At 32.1% G+C, this 23,085-nt stretch overlaps 1 protein-coding gene across 1 annotated transcript in view; it reads right to left on the bottom strand.

Annotated features, from left to right (window-relative positions):
* LOC111144611 (ADAM metallopeptidase domain 2) overlaps window positions 1-23,085 on the bottom strand; it is a 147,147-nt gene that overhangs the window by 37,428 nt on the left and 86,634 nt on the right. Inside the window, exons 12-15 of the mRNA XM_022498995.1 lie at window positions 16,954-17,134; window positions 12,871-12,969; window positions 12,562-12,757; window positions 525-630 (exon numbers count right to left, since the gene is read on the bottom strand). Of these exons, the coding sequence (XP_022354703.1) occupies window positions 525-630; window positions 12,562-12,757; window positions 12,871-12,969; window positions 16,954-17,134 (582 nt within the window). The remainder of the gene's footprint in view (window positions 1-524; window positions 631-12,561; window positions 12,758-12,870; window positions 12,970-16,953; window positions 17,135-23,085) is intronic.

The raw sequence follows: 23,085 nt of genomic DNA, 5'->3' as shown, positions 1-23,085 counted from the left end.
CTAAATTCCACACTGGCATTAGCCCAATTGTGTTAGTGGAATTAATATTCATATTTTACATATCAGAAAAATGATGCACATTATCACACAAGTAGGTAAGCAGTGGGATTAGTATTTGAAACAAAGATGTATGGCTACAGAGCCCATGTTTTAAACATAGCGCTTTACTTACTGGATAGTAAAAATTCATGCATTTTCATTTCATCACTGTAAGGATGCTCATCTTTTGTAAAATTAAAATGACAGTATGCAAAATAAGAATTTTAAGTTTTAATTGGTTAAGTCCACTTAACCAATGTTTTCAATGTACCAATATAAATTAAACACTAAGTGGGAAGGTACAAGGGATAAGTGAATATATGAGAAAGAGCAGTATAAATATTCTATATTAAAGACATTTATAATTTGTGGTCTCACTTTTTGATCAAGTAATATTCTGACTACTCATAAGCTTAATTATCTTGTGCTATTTTCTAATTTAAAGCAATAAATAGAATTTCTCAGTTAAATTTCTTAAAGCATACTTAGTTTTACACTGTATGTATCCTGAAGGAGTTGAACCACAGTTCCCAGATATATCAGCCTTAGAATTAAGATGAGTATAACACTCTTCAGGAGCAAATTCTGAATCTGAAAAAAAAAAAATGTGTGGTTAGCCATATTGAGCTTATATTAATTTAAAATAGTTTATTAGTATATTTGAAATTCTGAAATTGTTCATAATTTATTATAGAAAATATGACCATAATATGTTGAAAACAAAATTAGATTTAAGATTACACAAAATCATTTCAATTAAATATTTAAAAATTGAAAGCAAGGTGCCTCATTAGTACAGTAGGTAACTCATCAGTCTCATAAAAATTGAAAGCACTCTTGTCTACTATCCAAAAAGATATCTTAAATTTAACCATGGTATGCAGTTTATTTTGCTAATTTTTAGTAAGTCTAGATATCTATAAATGTATAAGAAACTTAAAATTGATTTATTGATCAAGAACCTATTTTGCATAAATGTCTTTTCAAGTCAAACTATGAAATTAATATCTTATTTTTCATCATATTTTCCTCAGACCAAAAAGTCTTGGGAGTCATAATTTTTACATTCACTATCCAATCCATGTACATGATGTATTCAATTCTCAGAAAAGCTAACCTACTTAAAGAGCAGTTTATTTATTATAACTTCCATTAGTTCTATTGTAGTTGAAAGATTAGCCCAAAAATCTCTGATAGAAAGATTTAACCACTGCATTGTGGTGCTGAAGAAAAACAGCACACCTAAGAGGATCACAATGGACACATCAGGATCTCAGCTGAAACTCCTACAGTCTCTATTGAACTGAAAATAAGCACTTTATTTTATCCCGGAGGTCATTTGCAAACCTGGTTATGGATGAGAAGTCAAAATTATATGTTTAGCTAATGAACCAGGCCATTGATGGTAGACATAAAAATAGGCTGAAGTTGAAAGATCTTTATAGCTATAGTAATAAAATTGAAGATCCAAGGAGTCTCAACATATAGTTTATTATCCCCTCAAAGCTTTTTCCTGCTTCTAAACATGTGAAGAACAGGAGATTAAGCCATAAGAGATTCTTAACTATAGGAAACAAACTGAGGCTTCCTGGAGGGGAGATCAATGGCGAAATGGGGGAATGGGGTAAGTGGGTGATGGGGACTAAGGAAGGCACTTGATAAAATGAGCACTGGGTGTTACATGCAACTGATGAATCACTAAACTCTACCTCTGAAACTGCTAATACACTATATGTTAATTAATTGATTTTAAATAAAAATGTTAAAAAATAACAAAATAAAATATAAGGAGATGACTTCCATAAAGCAGTGTGGATTTTTCTGCCATTTCTGTGTTGTGGTTACGTATCTGCTAAGGGAAAGAGTCTCAGTAAATGTAACAACTCTCAGTTGAAAACCCTGAAGAGTCATGCTGTAGAAACAACAGTGAACTAGATAGACTGAACTTTATTTAAACTCTAACGAAAGCTTAATACATATCAGTTTCTGATTTAATTAAAGTGATTAGTCTCTCATTTCATACACTTAACAAAAGAAAAAGATGGATAATAATAGTATCCATGCAAAAAGCATTTTAGAATGAAAGCAGGCATTCAAAAAGGCAAAAATTGAAAAAAATGAAAAAAATTTAACTAGAAATGTGTCTTTATCATTCAAGAAAAAAATAAGATAAAGATATCTACCTACATTAAAATAATTGAGAAAGAGAACAATGATACATATATATGAAAATTAATTACAAAGATAAATATGCACAAGTATCAAAAATAAATATATTGAATTAATTTTATGGAGAGATAATTAAATACAAATTGAAATTTTAAGAAAATCTATATAATAATATAGTATTTACACCAGAGTTCTAAGAAACTCACAAAACATTAAGAAGAATTAAGCACACACATCCAAACATAGTATGAAGACTGGTTAAAAAAAAAAAAAAAAAACCCACAGGGAAAATCCTGATGGTTCAGAAAAAAGAGACACAATTTGACAGATTTTCTTTAGAAAATGTGGAAACCATATGACAATAGAGGAACATCTTTAAAATGCTAATGGAGATAAAGTTTCTAATTCAAGATGGCAACATAGAAAGATTCTGAACTCAACCTCTTCCATGGGCACACCAGATCTTCGGCTCTACATGGAAAAATTTCATCTCAAAAACACTAAAAACTAACTGAGCAACTTGTACACACTGGGCAAAGGAGAAAAAAAACCCTCTTAGAATTTGGTAGGAGAGGCTGAGGCACAGATGTCACCCCTGGCATAGTGATCCACAATCACTAAGAAATATAAAACCCAGAGCAATAACACAAAGAAAGCTGGAGTGCCTATCCCAACACCATAAAAATGCACTAAAAAAAAAAATTACTAAAGACAACCAAAGAATTTTTACAATGATAAAAGAATCAATCTGTGAAGAAAATATTACAGTTATAAATGTTTTCCCTAAGAAAAAAGCTCCAAAATCTACAAAATAAAAACTGGCAGAAGGAATAAACAAAAATAAAGCCAGATTTCTGTCAACTTTCAGTAACGGACAGAACAAATAGATCAGTAAGGAAATACAAAATTAGAACACTAAAAATGAACTAGACCTAACATAATCTGTAAAACATTCTATCCAACAATAGCAAGATACATATTCTTCTCCATGCATATCTGAGGCCAAGGCAGTTAAAGAAATTGAAAAGGACTGAAATCATATGAATTATGTTCTCTGAATATCATGGAATTCAGTTAAAAATCAATAATAAAAGTACATTAGGGAATGTACAAACATGAGAATTTAAAAACACACTCCTAAATAACCATAGCACCAAAGAAACAAATCTCATGGGAAATTAGAAAATACTTCAAAATGAATAGGAATAAAAACATGACATACAAAAATTTATGAGAAACATTGAAAGCAGCATTTAGAAATTGATATCAGTAGATGTTGAAAATAGGAAAGAATATTTCAAATTAATAACCTAGAATTCCATCTTAAGATACTAAACAAAGAATTCTAAACAGAAGGAAAGAAATAATGGGAATTATAGCAGAAAACAATAACATAAAAAACAGACAAATGACAGAGAAAATCAATGAAACCAAAATTTTTTTCTTTGAGAAAATCAACAAAGCTGATGAATTTGAATTATTAATTAGGAAATTTCCTGCAATGAAAAGGCTGAGTGCAGATGACTTCATTGGTAAATACTACAAAATTTTCAGACAACTAATACATTACAGATTCTTTCCCAAAATATGAATAATGAATTGCATCATTCACTATGACTTATTTAAACAACTCAAGCCATTTCAAAAAAGAAAAAAAAAAGATTAAAACAATATCTCTCACAAATATAGACATAAAAACTTCAAAAAATCTATGGAATTTAAGAAACAAAACAAGTGAACATGGTGGGTGTGGGGGAAAAGAGGAAAACAAAAAGGCAGACTCTTAACTATAGAAAACAAACTGATGGCTACCAGAGGAGAGGTGGGGAGGTGGACAGGTTAAATAGGTGATGGGGATTAGGGAGCACATTTGTGATGAGCACTGGTTGTTGCATGGAAATGTTGAGTCACTATATTGTACACCTGAAACTAATATATTATACTGTGTGTTAACTGAAATTTAAATAAAAATGTTTTTTAAAAACCCAAAGATTAATGCCCTTTATGGAGAGTGACTTAAAAAACCTCAACAAAATGCTAGTAAACTGAATTTTAAAGCATATTAAAAGCATTATACTTCAGGGTGCCTGGGTGGCTCAGTCAGTTAAGCATCTGTCTTTGGCTCAGGTCATGATACTAGTGTCCTGGGACCGAGCCCTATGTCAGAAAGCCTGCTTCTCCCTCGCCCTCTGCCAACTCCCCCTGCTTGTGCTCTCTCTCTAAAATAAATAAAATCTTTTAAAATTTTTTTAGAAAATAAAAGATAAAAGCATTATACTTCATTTACCAAATGAGATATTTTCCTGTAATACAAGGATGATTCAATATACCAAAAAAGTCAATGTTATACACCAAAATAGCAGGATAAGTGGGGGGGGGGGGGGGGGGAAACACAAGATCATGTCAATTGATGCAAAAAAATATATAAAAAATTCAATACATTTTAATGATAAAAAACACTTAACTAGAAGTAGGAGGAAAGTCCTTCAATATAATAAAGACCATCTATGAAAAACACATTTAACACAATACTCAATGGTGAAAAATTGAAACCTTTCTTCTAACAAGGAGCAACACAAGGATGTAAGATTTTGTTACCTATTTAATGTAGTAGAAGTCCTATTCTAGAGCAAGAGCAAGTAAAAGAAATAACAAACACATAAATTGGAACAGAAAAAGTAAAATTATCTCCCTTCACAGTTCCCATGATTTCATACAGATAGAAAACCCTAAGGATTTTACACATATACACATACACACACACACACACACACACACACACACACAACTAATAAATTCGGCAAAGTTTCAGGATAAAAAATTAACACACGAAAATCATTTGTATTTTTATACATCAGCAATGGAAAGTCCCAAAAGGAAATTAAGTAAAATATTTGATTTATCAATGTATCAAAAGAAAAAATACTTACAAATAAAATTAACCAGAAAAGAATTGTAAAATGAAACCCACAAGATGTTGCCAAAGAAAATTAAAGGAAACACACCAACAAGTGGAAGGTTATCCCATGTTTATGGTTTGGAAGATAAACTATTTAAGATGGCAATATTACCCAAACTGATCTACAGCTCCAAAGCAAACCTTATCAAAATACCAACATGTCTCTGCAGAAATAGAAAAGTCCATCCTAAAATCTGTATGGAATCTCAAGTGCCTCAAATACAAAAAACAATCTTGAAAATGGATAACAAACTTAGAGGTCTTATACTTCCTGATTTCAAACCTTACCACAAAAGCTACAGTATTCAAAACAAGGTATATTTGCATACTAACACAAAGACAGATATATATACACTAAATGATTTACTGAAGTAAATTACACTAAGTAATTTACAGAAGTAAATCCTTCCATATATGCTAATAATTTTTGAGATGGGCACCCAAACCATTCAATTGGAAAAGACAGTCTTTTCAACAATTGGTGTTAAGAAAGCTGTATATATACATGCAAAAGAATGAAGTGAAATGCTTACCTACATGATATTCTAAAATTAACAAAAATGGATTAGATACAAATGTAAGAGCTACAATTATAAAATTTCTTTAAAAATGATGGAGATTAAGGAGTACACCTGTTTAGATAAGCACTGGGTGTTATATGTAAGTGTTGAATCACTAATTGTACACCTGAAACTAATATTACACTGTATGTTAAGTAACTAGAATTTAAATAAAAACTTTAAAATATTTTTTGTGTGTATAGTTGACACACAATGTTAAATTAGTTGCAGCTATACAACATAATGATTCAACTTCTCTAGGCATTATACTAAAAACTATACAATTCTTAGAAGAAAATATAGAGGAAATGTTTTTTGACATTGGATTTGGTGATTCTTGGATATGGTGCCAAAAGCACAGGCAACAAAACAAAATATAGATCAAAATTTTAAAAAGATTTTTACATGAAAATCAACAGTGAAGTCAACTTTAATGAATATGGAGTTTCAGTTTGGAAAATTGAAAAATTTCTGAGGATGGATGATGGTGATGTTTGTAAAGTAACATGAATACATTAATGACACTGAACTGTACACTTAAAAATGGTAAAAGTGCTTTTATGTTATATATTTTTTTCACAATAAGAAAAACATTCAAGTATAAACCAACAATCCATATATAAATATAAAAAGGTAGTATGCCATGACCAAGTGGTATTTTTTTCCAGAAATGCAAGGCCGGAAATTAAATAGTGTAATGTACTGTATCAATAAACTAGAAGATGAAAAAAAATGATCATTTCAATAAACACAGAAAAGAACAGGAAAACCTAACATTTAATTATTGATTAAAAAAAAAAAACTTAACAAAGTGGATAACAGAAGTGGAACTTCCTTAACCTAATAAAGAGGATTATGAAAAATCGTAGTTAACATCATCCTTAATAATGAAAAACTCAATGCTCAACCTGTAATATAGGGAACAAGTCAGAATATATACCCTGAGTACTTCCACTCAATATTGTACTGCAAGTACTAATCAGGAAAAATATCCAAGAAGAAAAATCAGAAGGCATATAGATTGTAAATTAAGAAATTAAAATATATCCGTTTCCTACAACATTTTCTGATATATAGAAATTCTAGGAATCTGCTAAAAATACTTACTAGAACTACAAAGATCTTTAGCAATGTTGCAGGATAAAGGTTCAATATTCAAAATCAATTGATATCTATATACTAGTAATAAACAATGAAATTTTTAAAAATCCTATTTATAATAGCATCAAAAGAATATCAAGAAATATATTTAACAGAAGAAGTATAGAGCTTGTATACTGATAATTATAAAACTATAAAACATTTAGTTGCAATTAACTAAATAAGATACAAATATTATAAAGACATTTCACGTTTATGGATTAGAAACCTTAATATAGTTGATGTAACATTATACCTCAAATTGATGTACAAATTCAACACAAAATTACTATCAAAATTCCACAGCAGACTTTTTTTTGCAGAAATTGACAGTTGATTTCAAAATTCAAGAAATGTGGAAGACCTAAGATATCCAAGACAATCTTAAAAAGAAAAAAAAATAGTTGGAGTGCTCACATCCTTGATTTCTAAACTACAAACCTAGAGTAATCCAGACAGTGTGCTACTGACATAAGCATATACATGTGTAGATCAATAGAGTGGACTTGATTGCCCAGAAATAAACCCTTATTTTTTCAATCAAGTGATTTTTCAGCAGAGATACCAAGTCAATTAAATGGGGGAATAATCATCTTTTCAACAGTGATGCTGAAACAATTGGATATCCGCATGCTAAAGAATTAGGTAGGAACCATTTTTCATACCATATACAAGTTAGCAAAATGGATTTAAGAGGAAATTAAATTTAAGAGGAAAACATATAAAAACCCCAGGGGAAAAAGAGGGGTGAGGGAATAAGTTAGGATCTTGGATTAATCAATGCTTTCTTGTTTATAACACCAAAATCACAAGCAGACACACACAAAAAAATAGATAATTTGAACCCCACCAGAATTAAAACTTTGCATTTCAAAGGTGGCTCTCAGGAAAATGATGACATAATATATACAACGAAATACAAGATTTGCAAAACATGAATTTAACAATAAACTGAATACAAATTATATAAAGAACTATTATAACTCAATAATAAAAAAAACTAATTAAAATAAATGGCTGAAAGATATAAATAGATATTTCTCCAAACAAGATACAAATGGTCAATAAGTACATGAAAAAATGTTCATCATTAGTCTTCAGGTAAATGCAAATCAATACCACAAGATACCACTTCACACTCATTACATCATCCATGGAATAACATGGATATCAATTCAACTAAACTTAATGCATGAGTTAACATGTTAATCTGGTTCTTAAATTCATTAATCTGTTCTTAAGGAAAGTCATGTCAACATGTATGAAGAAGATACAAAAGCTAAGATGACTCATTTTTGAGATATTAAAATAATTATAAAGGGAGATAAATTAAAATAGCATAAGATTGGCAAGATAGAGAAAAATTGACTAAAGGCACGAGAAACATTGACACTTTTGGGTTTAAAAACAACCAACCAATCAGCCAAACAGACAATTTTTAGTAGATACTGCACAGCTGTGCATTCAAGAGTATTAAGTTGGTGTAGTAAAGGTGATTGATCATCAATAGGCTGTAGTATTAAACTGGATATATGTCAAACAACACACACACAATTACATATATCCTCTCCTTCCCTCCCTTAGCCTCAGGCAACAATTAATTTGCTTTCTGTCTTTATATATTTGCCTATTCTGTAACTTAAATATAGTTGGAATCAGAATCTGTGGTCTTTTGTGACCTGCTCTCTTAGCTTAACATAGGTTTTCAATATTTATTCATATTTGGCAAATATCATCACTTTATTTTTATTAACTAAGTAAAATTCTGCATTTTGTTCACTCATTCATCAGTTGATGGACATTTGGATTGTTTCTACATTTTGGCTACTATGAATAATGGTATGATGAGCATTTGTACTTAAGGTTTTGTGAGGACATATTTTCAGTTCTCTTGGGTACATACACCAAGGATTAAATGGTTATGTTCAACATTTTGAGGAACTCCCAAATTGCTTTCTAAAGCAACTGTACCATTTTCTATCTAGCAATGCATGAGTTCAGATCTTGCCATAACCTCACAAAAATTGCTATTGTCTTTTAATTATAGCATATTCTAGGTGACTATCTTTTTTTTCCAGTAATGTCTATTCAATTTTTTTCCTTATTTGTTAAACTACATTGTCTTTTTTATTGTTGAATTGAATGTTTATTTATTCTATATGTGTCTATATTAAAAATATTGTTTCCAAATATATCCTCCCATTCCTTGAGCTGTTTTTACATTTTCTTGGAGATTTTCTTTGAAGAACAAAAGTTCTTTAAATTTCTGAAGTCCAAATGATTCCTTTTTCTTTTATCACTTGTGTTCTGGGTACCTTATCTAAGAAAACATTGCCTAACCCAAGATCACTAAGATTTATGCATATTTTTTTTCTAAAAGTTTTATAGCTTTAGCTCTTACATTTAGGTCTACAATACATTTTAAGTTAATTCTTCTGTTTGGTATGAGGTAAGGGTTCAAATTCATTCTTTTGCCTGTGAACGTGCACTTGTTCAAGCACATTTATTGAAAAGATTTTGTATTTTTGCTCATTACAGAATTCTGGGTGGGCAAATATTTTCTTTTAGTCCTTTAGAAGTGTCTTTGTCATCTGGCTTCTGTAATTGTTGATAAGAAATCTGATTCACACTTGCTTTTTAAAAGTTATTGTGTCTTTTTCTCCCACTCTAGATGTTTTGTTTTCATCTTTTCATTTTTTGTAGTAGTTTTGCTATGATGTATTTGTTTTTTCTTTAAAGACATTCTTCTTAAGATTCATAGAACATCTTGAATTTGTGGGATTAACTTTCATTTTGAAAATTATTGGTTTTATCTCTTTAAATATTGCTACTTTCTATTCTCTATTTTATCTTTTTAATGACACTTTACTGAGTTAGGCATATCTGGTGAGGTAATGATCACTGAAATCTAATCAGGCAATTAAATGGGCCAGGGCTGATGTACAGTTTTTTTCTGGATCTGCCTCATTGTCTTTGGGGTGACCCATGTAAGCTACTGATAGAAAGCCTTATCAAAATTTTGTTTTCACTGTAAGTCTGCCTAAGATAAATTCTTACCATTTAGAGAATCTCAGAATAGCTTTCTAGCCTACTGACATAGGCAACTTCAAACTGTAGTGAAATCTTTCAGAAGACGAAGGTTTTCTGGAGCAAGCTTCTTCCACCATTTGGTCTTTGATTATCTTGTGACTGCAGGGAAATTCATAATGCTTTTTTAATGTTCTTAACCTGGTTGACCAAATTGTTGAGCAGCTTCAGAGCTCCAAAAATGTCTCACAGAAAAAATTTTCTATGGTTTTGACAGTCCCATTAAATTTAACTGCTAAAATTTTTCTTTTTTTCTTTCTATTAGAAGATCTCTGCCTAATCCAAGCCTGATCTTCAACTTTCAAAATCTCCAAATGTCTCTAGGAAAAACAACTGTCTAACATAAATAAAATGTGCAAAATTTCTCTCCTGTTATAATTTAAACAATTAGCTGGCTTTGGTTTCATTATAGCCTAATGCTTTTTATAATAGGCCAATAAAATATATCTTAATTTTTCTAGTTATCTTCTCACAGTTACATCTGTTACTACTTGCCAAAAACTTTCCCTAAATTCATTATTTAATACAGGTTTTAAATTTAATGTAATAGCTAAATATTTAAATGTAAATTAGCTGTCTTAGAATGTATTGTCTTATGTCCTTTTTTAAACTCTGTTCTTATCGTCTTTGGAATTAATCAAGTATTTTTATTGTTTTCGTTTTTCTCCTTTATGAGCTTGTAGTTTCACCTTATTATTACAGCTGTCTTAAATTATAAAATTAATACTTGACTTATGCCAATTTTTAATTCCACTTTGTGCTACATTTTATTGGAATAATTGAGTTTTGTTTCAGGTTTTTTTTTTCCTTGGTGAAACTATTTTTTTCTATTATTCTTCTAGAGTTTAACATTTTTGACATATTAATATCTCCATTTCATACTATTCTTTATATTTTAAAATATATATATTTTAAGAGATATGTACATTAGTCAAAAAATGAATTTTGCTAATTTCTATGATGATTATTTCTTCTTGTTTAATTCTTCTATCTCCTGGCTTAGAATCCCTTTTTTTAGACATGATTCACAACCAGTTTCTACAGAAATAAATTTGGAAAGCAAATTACAGGTGTTCAAATGTGTGCTTTCATATTTTTTTTTTTTTTTTAATTTTTTGAGTATCTACCTATTTAACATTGGGTGAAATTTGCAATTCTACCTGCCAGCTTAAGTTCTACCTTTTCAATGATCTAACCAATATGCTTATTTTTACAATTTAACAAGTATACCTTTCAAATCAGGATTTTCTTTTCCTTTCTCTTTCTTTCTTTTTTTATTTATCTATATGTATGTATAGGTAGATATAGCTAGATGATATAGATGAAAAGATAGAGATGGGGGCGCATGGGTGGCTCAGTGGGTTAAAGCCTCAGCCTTTGGCTCAGGTCATGATCCCAGGGTCCTGGGATCAAGCCCTGCATTGGGCTCTTTGCTCAGCAAGGAGCCTGCTTCATCCTCTCTCTCTGCCTGCTTCTCTGCCTACTTGTGATCTCTGTCTGTCAAATAAATAAATAGAAATCTTAGAAAAGAAAAGAAAAGAAAAGAAAAAAGAAAAGAAAAGATAGAGATGATAGAGATAGATAAGAGATAGGTAGAGCTAGATGATAGAGAGATAGATAAATGATAGATGATATATTAGATGACAGATTAGATAGATAGATAATAGATAAATGATAGATGACAGATAGATAATAAAGGGAGAGATGGAGAGATAGAGATATCTTTCTTCAAAATTTTCTCTGTGGTTCAAATCACCCAGTTCCTTGGGAGAACACTTCTTGTATCTTTGTGTTGCCTTTCTTCAAACCAATGGTCATTCTATGTTACTGTATGTTTATTTTGGGAGTTGATAAGCACTTTGCAACTCCTTTTTACACAGAAATTAGAGTAGGCATTTACCTGTAACCATTAAGAAAAGTTTGACCCACCCAGCTATTTTTATGAGTATCCTGAATATTTTCCTCTGTCAATTGCTCTTGCTTCTCCTGATAGAGACAGAACATGCTGCTGCCATTGCTGCTGTCTCCATCTACTTCAGAAAATGATTCCGTGTATATTTTGTACCATGGTTTTCCTTTTTGCTTTCAACCTTGGTGCACATCATCTTTCAATGATTTCAATGGATCTTCATGACCCCTTTTTGGGATCTTCATAAACGTTTCTTGCAGTTCCCAGGTTCAAATGTGTGTATCTGGTTGTGTGTATCTGCATGTATGATTTTAAATTGCACTCATATGCCAACTTACATTTATGGCCTTTAATGTCCATAGCCATATGTGTTTATTTTATGTTTACTAAAAAAACTGTGGATATGGAGTGAGAGAGGAAAATGTAATTTATGTCCAGTCTGCTTTCTTCCTTCTCAAATGAAGATCCCATGGATTTTGAATGTTTCCCTTTATTATTTTGTGGAAACAATTCATAGCCCTAACTCAAGGCAACTTGTCTGATTTTTTTCTTACAGTATTTCTTCTTTCTGTAATCCTTTAAAATATTTATACTAAAAAATCACATTATTTTTTAAAATCACAATTATGTATCAATTTCTATTTTTTTTTTGGTGTCCAGAAAAACACATATATGGGAAATCAAATTATAATAAATACCTTCACCAAATACAGCTGTACATTGTTTTATCCTACTTATACAAGTTCCATTCAGACAGAGCCATTGGTTCTCTCCACATGGATGCCCATTCTGAGCAAAAAAGTTGTCTTGGCACATCGCAGATGATCCATTGCAGTATTCGGGGAGATCGCATTCATCAGTGGGAGGCCTACATATTTTTCCTATTGCCGAATACTGATGGGGCGAAGTAAATGACATTGAATAAAGCAGAATGTGAACATATAAATATTATTAAGAAGATGACTTTGTTCACATAGGCAGTTAGAAAATTTAAAAAAGGCTCTTACTTGGCAATTTGTACAGCATTTACCAGTATCACAAACTGAGCCAGCTTTCAGTGTACATGTGGCAGGATTACAGCATGTGTTTGCCTGAGCTTCACAATCCTGAAAGGCAAACCAAATGCTCTGAACTATCTTCCAATTTTTACTTGCATTAGATAGATATTTTAATGGTAACAGTGTATTATATAATATACAGATAGATGCCTAAATCCCATGTTGGCAAACATAAAAAATAAAGCCACTTATTGATTTATGTAACAGATATTTATTAGTTACTACTCAGTGCTATACTGTGTATCCCTAAAGTAGGTTTGACCATATTGGTAGTAGGACTTTCTGAAACCCTGGGGTCCACAAAAAGCAAAACATCAAGCTCTCTAGTGCTTGTAGACAAAGAGACAATTAAATACAAGACATAAGATAAACAGAAGCTATGATATATCAATTTCATTATAGTGACTAGTTCCTAATCAACTCTTATGAATCTATTGTATTTTAATAATTCTGTAACTTTTATGGGATGTCCAAAGTTTACTTTACTTTTAATCCTCTAAAGACAAAGAGCTATAAATGATATTTCTAAACATGATTGAAATTATCACCTTTTCATCACTTATCTATATCTTATTATGCCTTGGTTAATGTTATGATTCATCCATGACTAGTGATTTTGTTTTTAAAAATTCAATTATTATGCTTAATAAAAACAACAGATAAGAAAAGATGCTAGAGAAACAATGCTTACACACACACACACACACACACACACACACACACACACACTTTTTGAATTCCTCAGGATTTGGAATAAGTTAATTGGACAAAAGTATCAATAAGAAAATAACAAATAACAAAAATTAATCATGCATTTCACTATTATAGCATAATACTTACTAGGGTAAACTAAATTTGCAGTATTTTCCAGAACTATTTTGTTCTTTCCAGAACAATGTCATTGTTATTGCTATTTATATGAGATTCTAGAGAATGAAGTTATATCACAGGGACTAGCTCAATTATATGACAGTTAATAGAGCTAAGATATACAACTGTGAATTTTTACTAGAAATTTTCAATTTCCATTCAGACCCAAACAAGAAAAGACAAGTAGGTATTGGGAAATAATTTCTTAAAAACACATCATCCAACTAGGAATCTAAAAGCTCACTTTCATATTGTGGAATGTACACATGTATGACTTTAGCTACTGCTATAGGGAACAGTAAACTTCTTTCGTGTCTTGATTTTTTCCCATCCATATGCCCATGATGAGTCTCAGGATCTCTCTCCCTTACTGCATTCCTTTTATCTCAACTCTTCCACTTCCCGCCAATTCAGCAGCTTTATCTAAGACTTTAGTGTTAGAAAACATGCCTTTATTGGTTATGTATGGTCCAAATATTTCTTACTTAAATATTGACCTGTATTAAAATATTCAAAGCCACAAGTGTGCCTCATTTTCTTGTTGATTTGTGAAAACTGTATCTATCTATTTGCCTGAATGCCAGCAGATCTTAGGTTTGGAAGAAATATGGGCATACCTTAGTTTATTGTGCTTCACTTCATTGCACTTTGCAGAGATTACATTTTGTACAAACTGAAGGGGTAACCCTACATCAAGTCTATCAGCATCATTTTTCCAACAGTATCTGTGTCACATTTTGATAATTCTTGAAGTATTTCAAACTTTTTATTTATTATTATATTTGTTATGGTGACCTGCTTTGAGTGGTTTTTGATGTTACTATTACAATTTTGGGGAGTGTCATGAACCATGCCCATTTAAGACAATAAACTTAATTGTGTATGCTCTGACTGTTCCACTGGTGAGCTGCTTCTCTTTCTCCCTCTTCTCAGGCCTCCCTATTCCCTGAGACATAACAACATTGAAATATGGCCAATTAATAACCCTGCAATGACCTCTAAGTGTTCAAGTTAAAGGAAGAGTCTCATGTTTCTCACTTTAAGTGAAAAGCTAGAAATTATTAAGCTTTGTGTGGAAGGCATGTTGAAAGCTGAGATAGGCCAAAAGCCAGGAGTCTTACGCTAAAAAGTTAGCCAAGTTTTGAATGCAAAGGAAAAGTTCTTGAAGGAAATTAAAAATATTGCTTCACAAGGAATCAAAATGGACTTAATTGCTGATGTGGAGAAAGTTTTAGTGATCTGGATAAAAGATCAAACCAACCATGCATTCTCTTAAGCCAAAGCCTCATCCAGAGAAAAGACCTAATTCTTTGCAATTGTATGGAGGCTGAGAGAGGTGAGGAGGCCACAGAAGACCCTGAAGCTGGCAGAGGTTGGTTCATGAGGTTTAAGGAAAGAAGCTATATCCATCACATAAGAGTGCAAAGTTAAGTAACAAAGTAGAAACTGTAACAAGTTATCTCAAAGATTGACTAAGAGGAGTAATAAAGGTGGCTACACTAAACAACAGGTTTTCCATGTAGATAAAACAGCCTTCCATTGAAAGATGTCACCTAGGACTTTAATAAGCAGGGTGGAGAAGGTAATGCCTGGTTTCAAGGCTCAAAGGACAGGCTAAGTCTCTTGTTGGGGGTTAATGCACCTATGATTTCTAGTTGAAGTTAATACTAATTTACCATTTCAAAATTTCTAGGGCCCTTAAAAATTATCATAGATCTACTCTGCCTGTGCCTTATAAATGCAGAGTCTGGATGACAGCACGTCTGTTTACACCAAGGTTTAGTGAATATTTTAAGACACTGTTGAGACACACTGCTCAGAATAAAAGATCTTTTCAAAATATTACTGACAATTAAAATTGTCAAATTATTGACAATGCACCTGGTCACCCAAGAGTTCTGGTGGAGATGATGTACAAGGAGATTAATGTTGTTTTTATGATTGCTAACACAACATCCATTCTGCAGTCCATCGATCAAGGAGTAACTTCAACTTACACTTCATAAGGTTATAATTGCAATACAGAGGTTTTCTCTAATGGACCTGAGCAAAGTTGAAAACTTTGTGGAAAGGACTTACCATACTAGGTACCATGAAAAGTATTCAGAAAGCATTAACAGAAGTTTGGAACAAGTTGATTCCAACCCTCATGAATAACTTTAAGGGGGTCAAGTCTTTAGTGCAGGAAGTAATTATAGAAGTGGAAATATCAAGAAAACAAGTAAAGTCTGAAGATGTGACTGAATCACTAAAATCTCATGATAAAACTTCAACAGACAAGGAGTTGCTTCCAACAGATTAGCAAAGAAAGTGGTTTCTTGAGATGGAAACTACTCCCACTGAAGATGATGTGAAGATTGTTGAAATGACAACAAAAGATTTAGAATATTACATATATTTGTTGATTAAATAGCAACAGGGTTTGAGAGGATTGACTCCAATTTGAAAGTTCTATTTGGAGTAAAATATCATCAAACACCATTGCAGACTTACAAACTGTTTATGAAAGAATCAATCAATGCAAGAATCTTCATTGTTGTCTTATTTTAGAAACTGCCACAGCCACCCAATCTTCAATAAGCACAAGCCTGATCAGTCAGCAGACATCTGCATTAAGGCATGATTGTAACTTGCTGAAACTTCAGATGATAGTTAGCACTTTTTTAGGAGAAAAAAAAAAAAAAGTACCAGCAAATGTATTTAGCAAAAAAAAAAAAAAAGTATTTTTAATTAAGATATGAACCTTGTTTTTTAGGCATAATTCTATTTCACACTTAATTGACTATAGGATAGTATAAACATAGAACTTTTATATGTACCAGGAGAACAAAATTTATTGTGATATTCACTTTATCAGGGTGGCCTGGAATCAAACCCACAATATCTCTGAGGTATGCCTATATTCAGGAAGAACACACTCAAGAAGGAAAGTAAAACCTAGGTCAACTCAGAGAATTAATGACCTTGAAAATGACCTTGAAAATCACCTGTATGGATAATCTACAAACCACTGAATCCATATACTGATATATAATTGCACTTATCAGCTTATTACAATATAAAAGTGAGTTTGACGTATTAGGGAAAATGACCACATAATACTATAAAAATTTATAATTTTTCAAGTAACTCTGCTATATATTCTTCCAAATGAGTACTAACCTCTGCACTTCCACAGTCACATTGTTCCCCTTGTTCCACTTCTCCATTGCCACAAACTGCAGCTTTGTATGATGGATCTAAGTGTGGCTGATTTTGAAGACATTGGGACTTCGGCTTTGAAATAAAATGCGCAAAATCCTCCATGCTGCAGTTACTAAAGCTCTTCACACCCCTGGAATGACTAAACATACATCAAACATCAAATTTTTATTAAGTATTGCTTCATACATTGTGCCTAGACTAGGAATAAATCTATTTTATCACATTCCATAAGAGTCAAAATTCTCAATTTTGTTAGTGTCAAACTTTTACTTTCTGTACAAAGGAAGTCAATTGTGCAAGAACTTATATTACATATCTTTAGTTACAATGAAATAATAAAATTTTATTGTTTCTTATATTACACTCACTCATGAAATTATTTCCTCTTATAGCTCCTACCTCAGAAAGTACTCCATCTATTTCATTTGTTGTTTCTTTTTGTTTTCATGATTCATAAATATTATAATAGCCTGTGTTCACAAAGGGATTGGACTTTTTGCTTCTTTTGTCTATATTTATTTATAGGTGATATTATTCAGCACTGCATTTTGAATAACACCTATACCTGACAGCTCAAATAATTGTTTCTCTGACTTAAATAAATTGCCTAAACTTGAGCCCAGTGTCTGATTCTTTATTCAATAACATTTAATAACAAGATAACATTTCTAAGCACACATCTAAAATACTACTCTTTTAAATTTGCTACTCTTTATTATTTATTTTATTATTTATTTTAAATTACTACTCTTTATTCTTTTAGTGACATTTATTTTTCTTTAAAATCTTTATTAACAATGAAAATATTATTGATTTGCCCATTATCTTCTCCTACTAGTTTTTTAGCTCCAGGAGAAAAGGCATTCCAATCCCTTTGTTCTCTAACACAGAGTACAGATTTTAATGACTTTTTAAAAAATAAATAAGTCTATGGTGGAAACCATCCATTGTAAATAGTACATTCTTTGGTTGCTGTTACATTATGACTTTATTATTCTGAATAGTATTAACACATGAAAAGATTATATTCAGAAAGGTTTATAATTTGATGACAGATACAGCCAATGTGAAGTTACTGGATTTTTAGGGCAATAGACTCAAATCATAGTCCTTTGGGTTAGGACAGGGAAATGTTATTTACATGAGGCTCATGAACAAATCAGGGATTTTTAATGGATTACCAATTATTTTTTAGAGGTCACATCCTGGTTGAACATACTGTTCAGTTATAATAAGCACAAATAATGGATTTATTGCAAATAATTCAGATGATTTCTATCTAAATACCAAAAAGCAAAAGAAAAAAAAAGTGATACAGCATTATATTACTTAAAACAAGGCAATGTAACATATGTTTATTTTGTGTAACTGGTTTATAGGGAATATACTTCCTAGTAGTAAAATCAATGTCATTGAAGGAAAATATCAATCAAAATTATATCCAGCTAGAGAATTTATTTGCAGCTTGAATCTTTGCAAACATTTGTTGGACATTCCAATTCTCCATTCTCTGTTTTCCTTGATAATAGATCTTCTGATTTTCAATTGAATATAGGACTTCCTTGTACAATCCCTAAATTTCTTAGCCTTTCATAAAGTTAGGAGTATACGTCTATAAATATGAGATAATCAGCGTATGTTTAAACACCATATGTTTAAATTCTAGAAAGTAATGTTGACAACCATGCTTTCATTCTATTGATGACTACAATTTTTGTTGTTATAGTTAAAGCTTCCATCATGAACTATGAGATGATCTTGGATAAGAAAGCCACTGTGTATAAATTAATGTGAAATTAATAGTGAAATGCTGTGCAATTAATACAATGCTAATTCCCAAAAATAAAATAAACTTCTTTTTGATTTATGCCATTATTACTTTGGGATTTCTGTAACTTACACTCAAATCTAAATACAAATTCCTTCCCAAAAAATACAGATCTCAATCAGGGCATTGCTGTTTTAATCACATTCCAAACACTCATTTTCTCACCACTCACCACAAAATTGCAAAGTATTGACAGCAAGGTGCAGGATTCTCATTACAGTGAGGTAGAGAATGCTAGAATAGACCATCTTTTGCTTAATCCATAAGCAAAACATGTGTCCAATATCTGCATTTTTTAGAAGAAGCAATACTCATTAGAAATAAAATGAATAAAACCCTATATTCAAATATAACTCTGGAGAAGTTATTAGAGCATTTTGATTACTAACTGAAAAAGAAATACACTTCAACACATACTCTCTCTGTAAAGTTTGTAAAGCATGGAGATAATCAAGCAAAAATGGGAAACAAAAGGATAAAATGATTACTATTATTAAATAAGTCACAATGAATTTCAAAATATGTACATCTAAAATAATAAATATTAAATAAGAAATTAATAACAAAAAGGCACCTAGATGATCCACAAATATTTGAAAATCAATGGACATACTTCTATTTTTTAAAAAGATTTTATTTATTTATTTGACAGAGAGAGAGACAGCGAGAGAGGGAACACAAGCAGTGGGAGTGGGAAAGGGAGAAGCAAGTCTCTGTGGAGCACAGAGCCCCATGTGGGGCTCAATGCAGGGCTCGATGCGGGGCTTGATCCCAGGGTCATGGGATCGAGATCTGAGCTGAAGACAGACACTTAACCACTGAGCAACCCAGGTGTCCCCAGTTGCTAAACCAACCTACTAGACAAAAAAAAAAAAAAAAAAAAAAAAAAAAAAGAATCATAAAGAAAATGAAAATATTTTAACCAAATAAAAAAGAAATATAAGATATCAAAATGTATGGTACTCAACTGATACTGCAGTTAGAGGGAAACATACATCTTTAAAGGGCTTACACAAAAAGAAAGAAGGTTTAAAATTAAATATTTGCATTTTCACATTAAAAATCTAGGGGGAAAAACTAGTTTACTAGTTTTAATTCTATGCATAGAATTAAGAAAATAAACTGGACAAGTGACAAAAGTTAGTAAAATTAAAATAAAGTTTTTTTTAAAAAATCAATTGATTTGATAAAACCCAAGTTGGAATGATTAAGAAAAAAAAAAAGAAAGAAAAAGAAAAGAAAACACAAATTGTACCAGAGAAAAAAGAAGTAATACTAGTAGAGATTCCAGTGACTTTTAAAGAAAAATAAATGGAATTCAGGCTTGGGAAGATGCAGAGTAGGAGGACCCTAAGCTTATTTCATCCCATTTTACAACTAGACATCACTCTCATTCCATTAATAAATCAGAGAGTGATCCAAAGACTGGCCAAATAAACTCCATGACTAAATGTAGAGAAGGAGCTACATCAGAGAGGTTAAAAAGAGCAGAAATGGTGGTCAGGAGTTGTCCATAAGAAAAGGGGAGCTGCAGGCTCTGAGAAGGGAAAGTACCAGGGGGCCACATGGAGGGTAGTGGGGAGTGAATCCCCATAACATCTGCCTTGAAAATCAGAGAGGCTGAATATCATGACCTTGTATAACCAGAACTTGGAACCTGGAACTTCAGAAGTTTGGGTGAGCCAGAGAGTGAGTAATAAATGGATCCTCACCCTTAAACAGAAGCTCTCAGAGAGACAACATAGAAGTGACAATTTGCACAACAAAGAAGCAAATGAGAGGGAAATTAGTTTATACTAATTATGTGATGAGTGTGATGAGGGACTTCTCCAGCAACAAAAGACCTGGCAGGCACCATTCTCTTCTCTTGCAATCTAGCATAAACATAGAGCCACTATGGGAGATGATACTGCACTGACACTTGCTACCTAACTTGCTAGCAGTGTTCCCTGTCCATGAGTTCTCTGGAGGAACAACACAGTCCAAGGCTGCCAGCCTCAGCCCTGGGCTCAATGCAAGTTTTGTTAACTCCACACATGTCCTCTCCAGTTGCCTCAAGAATAGTAGCCACAAAAACACATGCCATATTGGGTGTCCACTACACTATGAGGGATCTGGCCTATGACTAGCAGCTCAGTGCAAATTTTGCTAAAATCATTGCCCCACCCTTGAGTACTCTTGCAGTCACATCCCCTCAGAGCCAGCCTGCCTGGGTCTCACTAACACCACAGAGAGCAAACACAGGCCACAACAGGTAGAGAGCCAGTGTAGACAACTGTACTGAAAGATAAAGCAACTCAAACACAACAGCACGATGCAGGCAACACACATAGAAGACTCCCTTGCAGTGCGAGATTCTGGTGAACAGGAAACACTGTACTGCAGGACACTATAGGACCTCTTCTTCATACAGGCACTACTTTCAAGAGCAGAAGATGTAACTGTCTTTCCTAACACAGGGAAATAGACACAGAGAAGTACACAAAATGAGACAGAGAGATATGTCCCAAATGAAAAACATAACAAAATCATAGCAGGAGATCTAAGTGAAACAGAAATAAGTTATATGTCTGATAGAGAATTTAAAATAATGATCATACAAGGATACTAAACTCCAGACTTCAGAAAATGTGGAGGATACCTGTGAGAACCTTGACCAACAGATACAAAATAATATATCAGAGATGAAGAGCTTAATAAGTTAAAAACAAAATCGATGGAATAAACAGTAGACTACAGGAAGTAGAGGAATATATTAGCGACCTGGAAGATAGAGTAATGGAAAGCAAGCAAGCTGAACAGGTGGGAGACAAACAAATACTGCATAATGAGAATAGACTCAGAGAACTCAATGACTCCATTAAGCATAATAACATTTATACTATAGGGATCCCAGAAGGAGAAGGGTAAAGGATAAAATGTATTTGAAGAAGTAATAGTTGAAAGCTTCACAAGTCTGGGGTAGGAAACAGATCCAGATTCAGAAAGCAAAGTTTCCCTCAACAAATTCAACCAAAAGAGGTCCACACCAAGACACCTATTAATTAAAATGGTTTAAGAAAAAAGAAAAAAATAGGGATAAATAATTGTAAAGGTTGCAAGAGAAAAGAGGATGGGTACATACAAAGGACACTTCATAAGGCTATCAGCTTATTTTTCAGCAGAAACTTTGCAGGTGGGAAGAGAATGGCACAATATATTCAACATGCTGAGAGGGAAAAATCAGCGGCCCAGAATACCGTATCCAGCAAGATTATCATTCAGAATAGGAAAGATAAAGCAATTCCCAGACAAACAAAAGTTAAAAGAATTGATGACCACTAAACCAGCCCTACAAGAAATGGTACAGGAGACTCTGTGAGTGGAAAACAAAAACCATAAGTAAAAGTAAGAAAATAGGAAGAACAAAAGCCAAAAAAATGAATTATACCTGTAGAAATCAGTCAAGAGAAGCAAAAACTAAAAAGATGTAAAATATGATACCCAAATACATAAACATGGAGGTGAGAGGAGTAAGAATGAGATCAAAATTAAGTGACTATTAGCTTAATATAGACTGCTATATGGAGAGGATGTTCTGTAAAAATTGAATAGTAGAATAGAATAGAAGAATAGAAAGAATAGTAGTCTTTCTCCAAAAATTAAAAAAAAAAGTAATAGATTTAAAAAAACGGTTTTCTTCACTTGTATTCATCACTAAAGAAAACCAGCAAAACCTGACCAAGAGAAAGAGAACAAAGAATCAGAGAAAAACTACAAAAACAATGAGAAAACAACTAACAAAGTGGTAATAAATATATATATATATCAATAATTATTTTGAATGTAAATGAACTAAATGCTGCTCCAATCAAAAGACATAAAGTGAGAGTGTATTAAAAAAAATACCCTTCTATATGCTACTTACAAGAGACTCATTTCAGAACTAAAGACACCTGTAGTTTAAAAGTCAGGAGATGTTTAAATAACAGCTGTTGTCCAGGATGTGGAGAAAGGGGAGCCCTCCTGCACTGTTGGTGGGAAGGCAAATAGGTACAGTCACTCTGGAAAACAGGATCCTCAAAAAGTTAAAAATAGAACTACCCTATCATCCAGCAACATGCAAGTTAAATAACATAATATTAAACACTGAATGAGTCAATCAAGAAATCAAAGAAGAAATCAAAACTACATGGGAAAGAATGAAAATGAAAACACAATGATCCAAAACCTTAGAATACAGCAAAAGCAGTTGTAAGGGGGAAGTATATAGCAATACAGGC

This window comes from Enhydra lutris, unplaced genomic scaffold (assembly GCF_002288905.1).
Source record: "Enhydra lutris kenyoni isolate GAN:26980312 unplaced genomic scaffold, ASM228890v2 scaffoldscaffold11, whole genome shotgun sequence".
Classification (NCBI taxonomy): domain Eukaryota; kingdom Metazoa; phylum Chordata; class Mammalia; order Carnivora; family Mustelidae; genus Enhydra; species Enhydra lutris.
The sequence above is the reverse complement of the archived record's forward strand: the minus strand, read 5'-3'. Positions and strand labels throughout refer to the sequence as shown.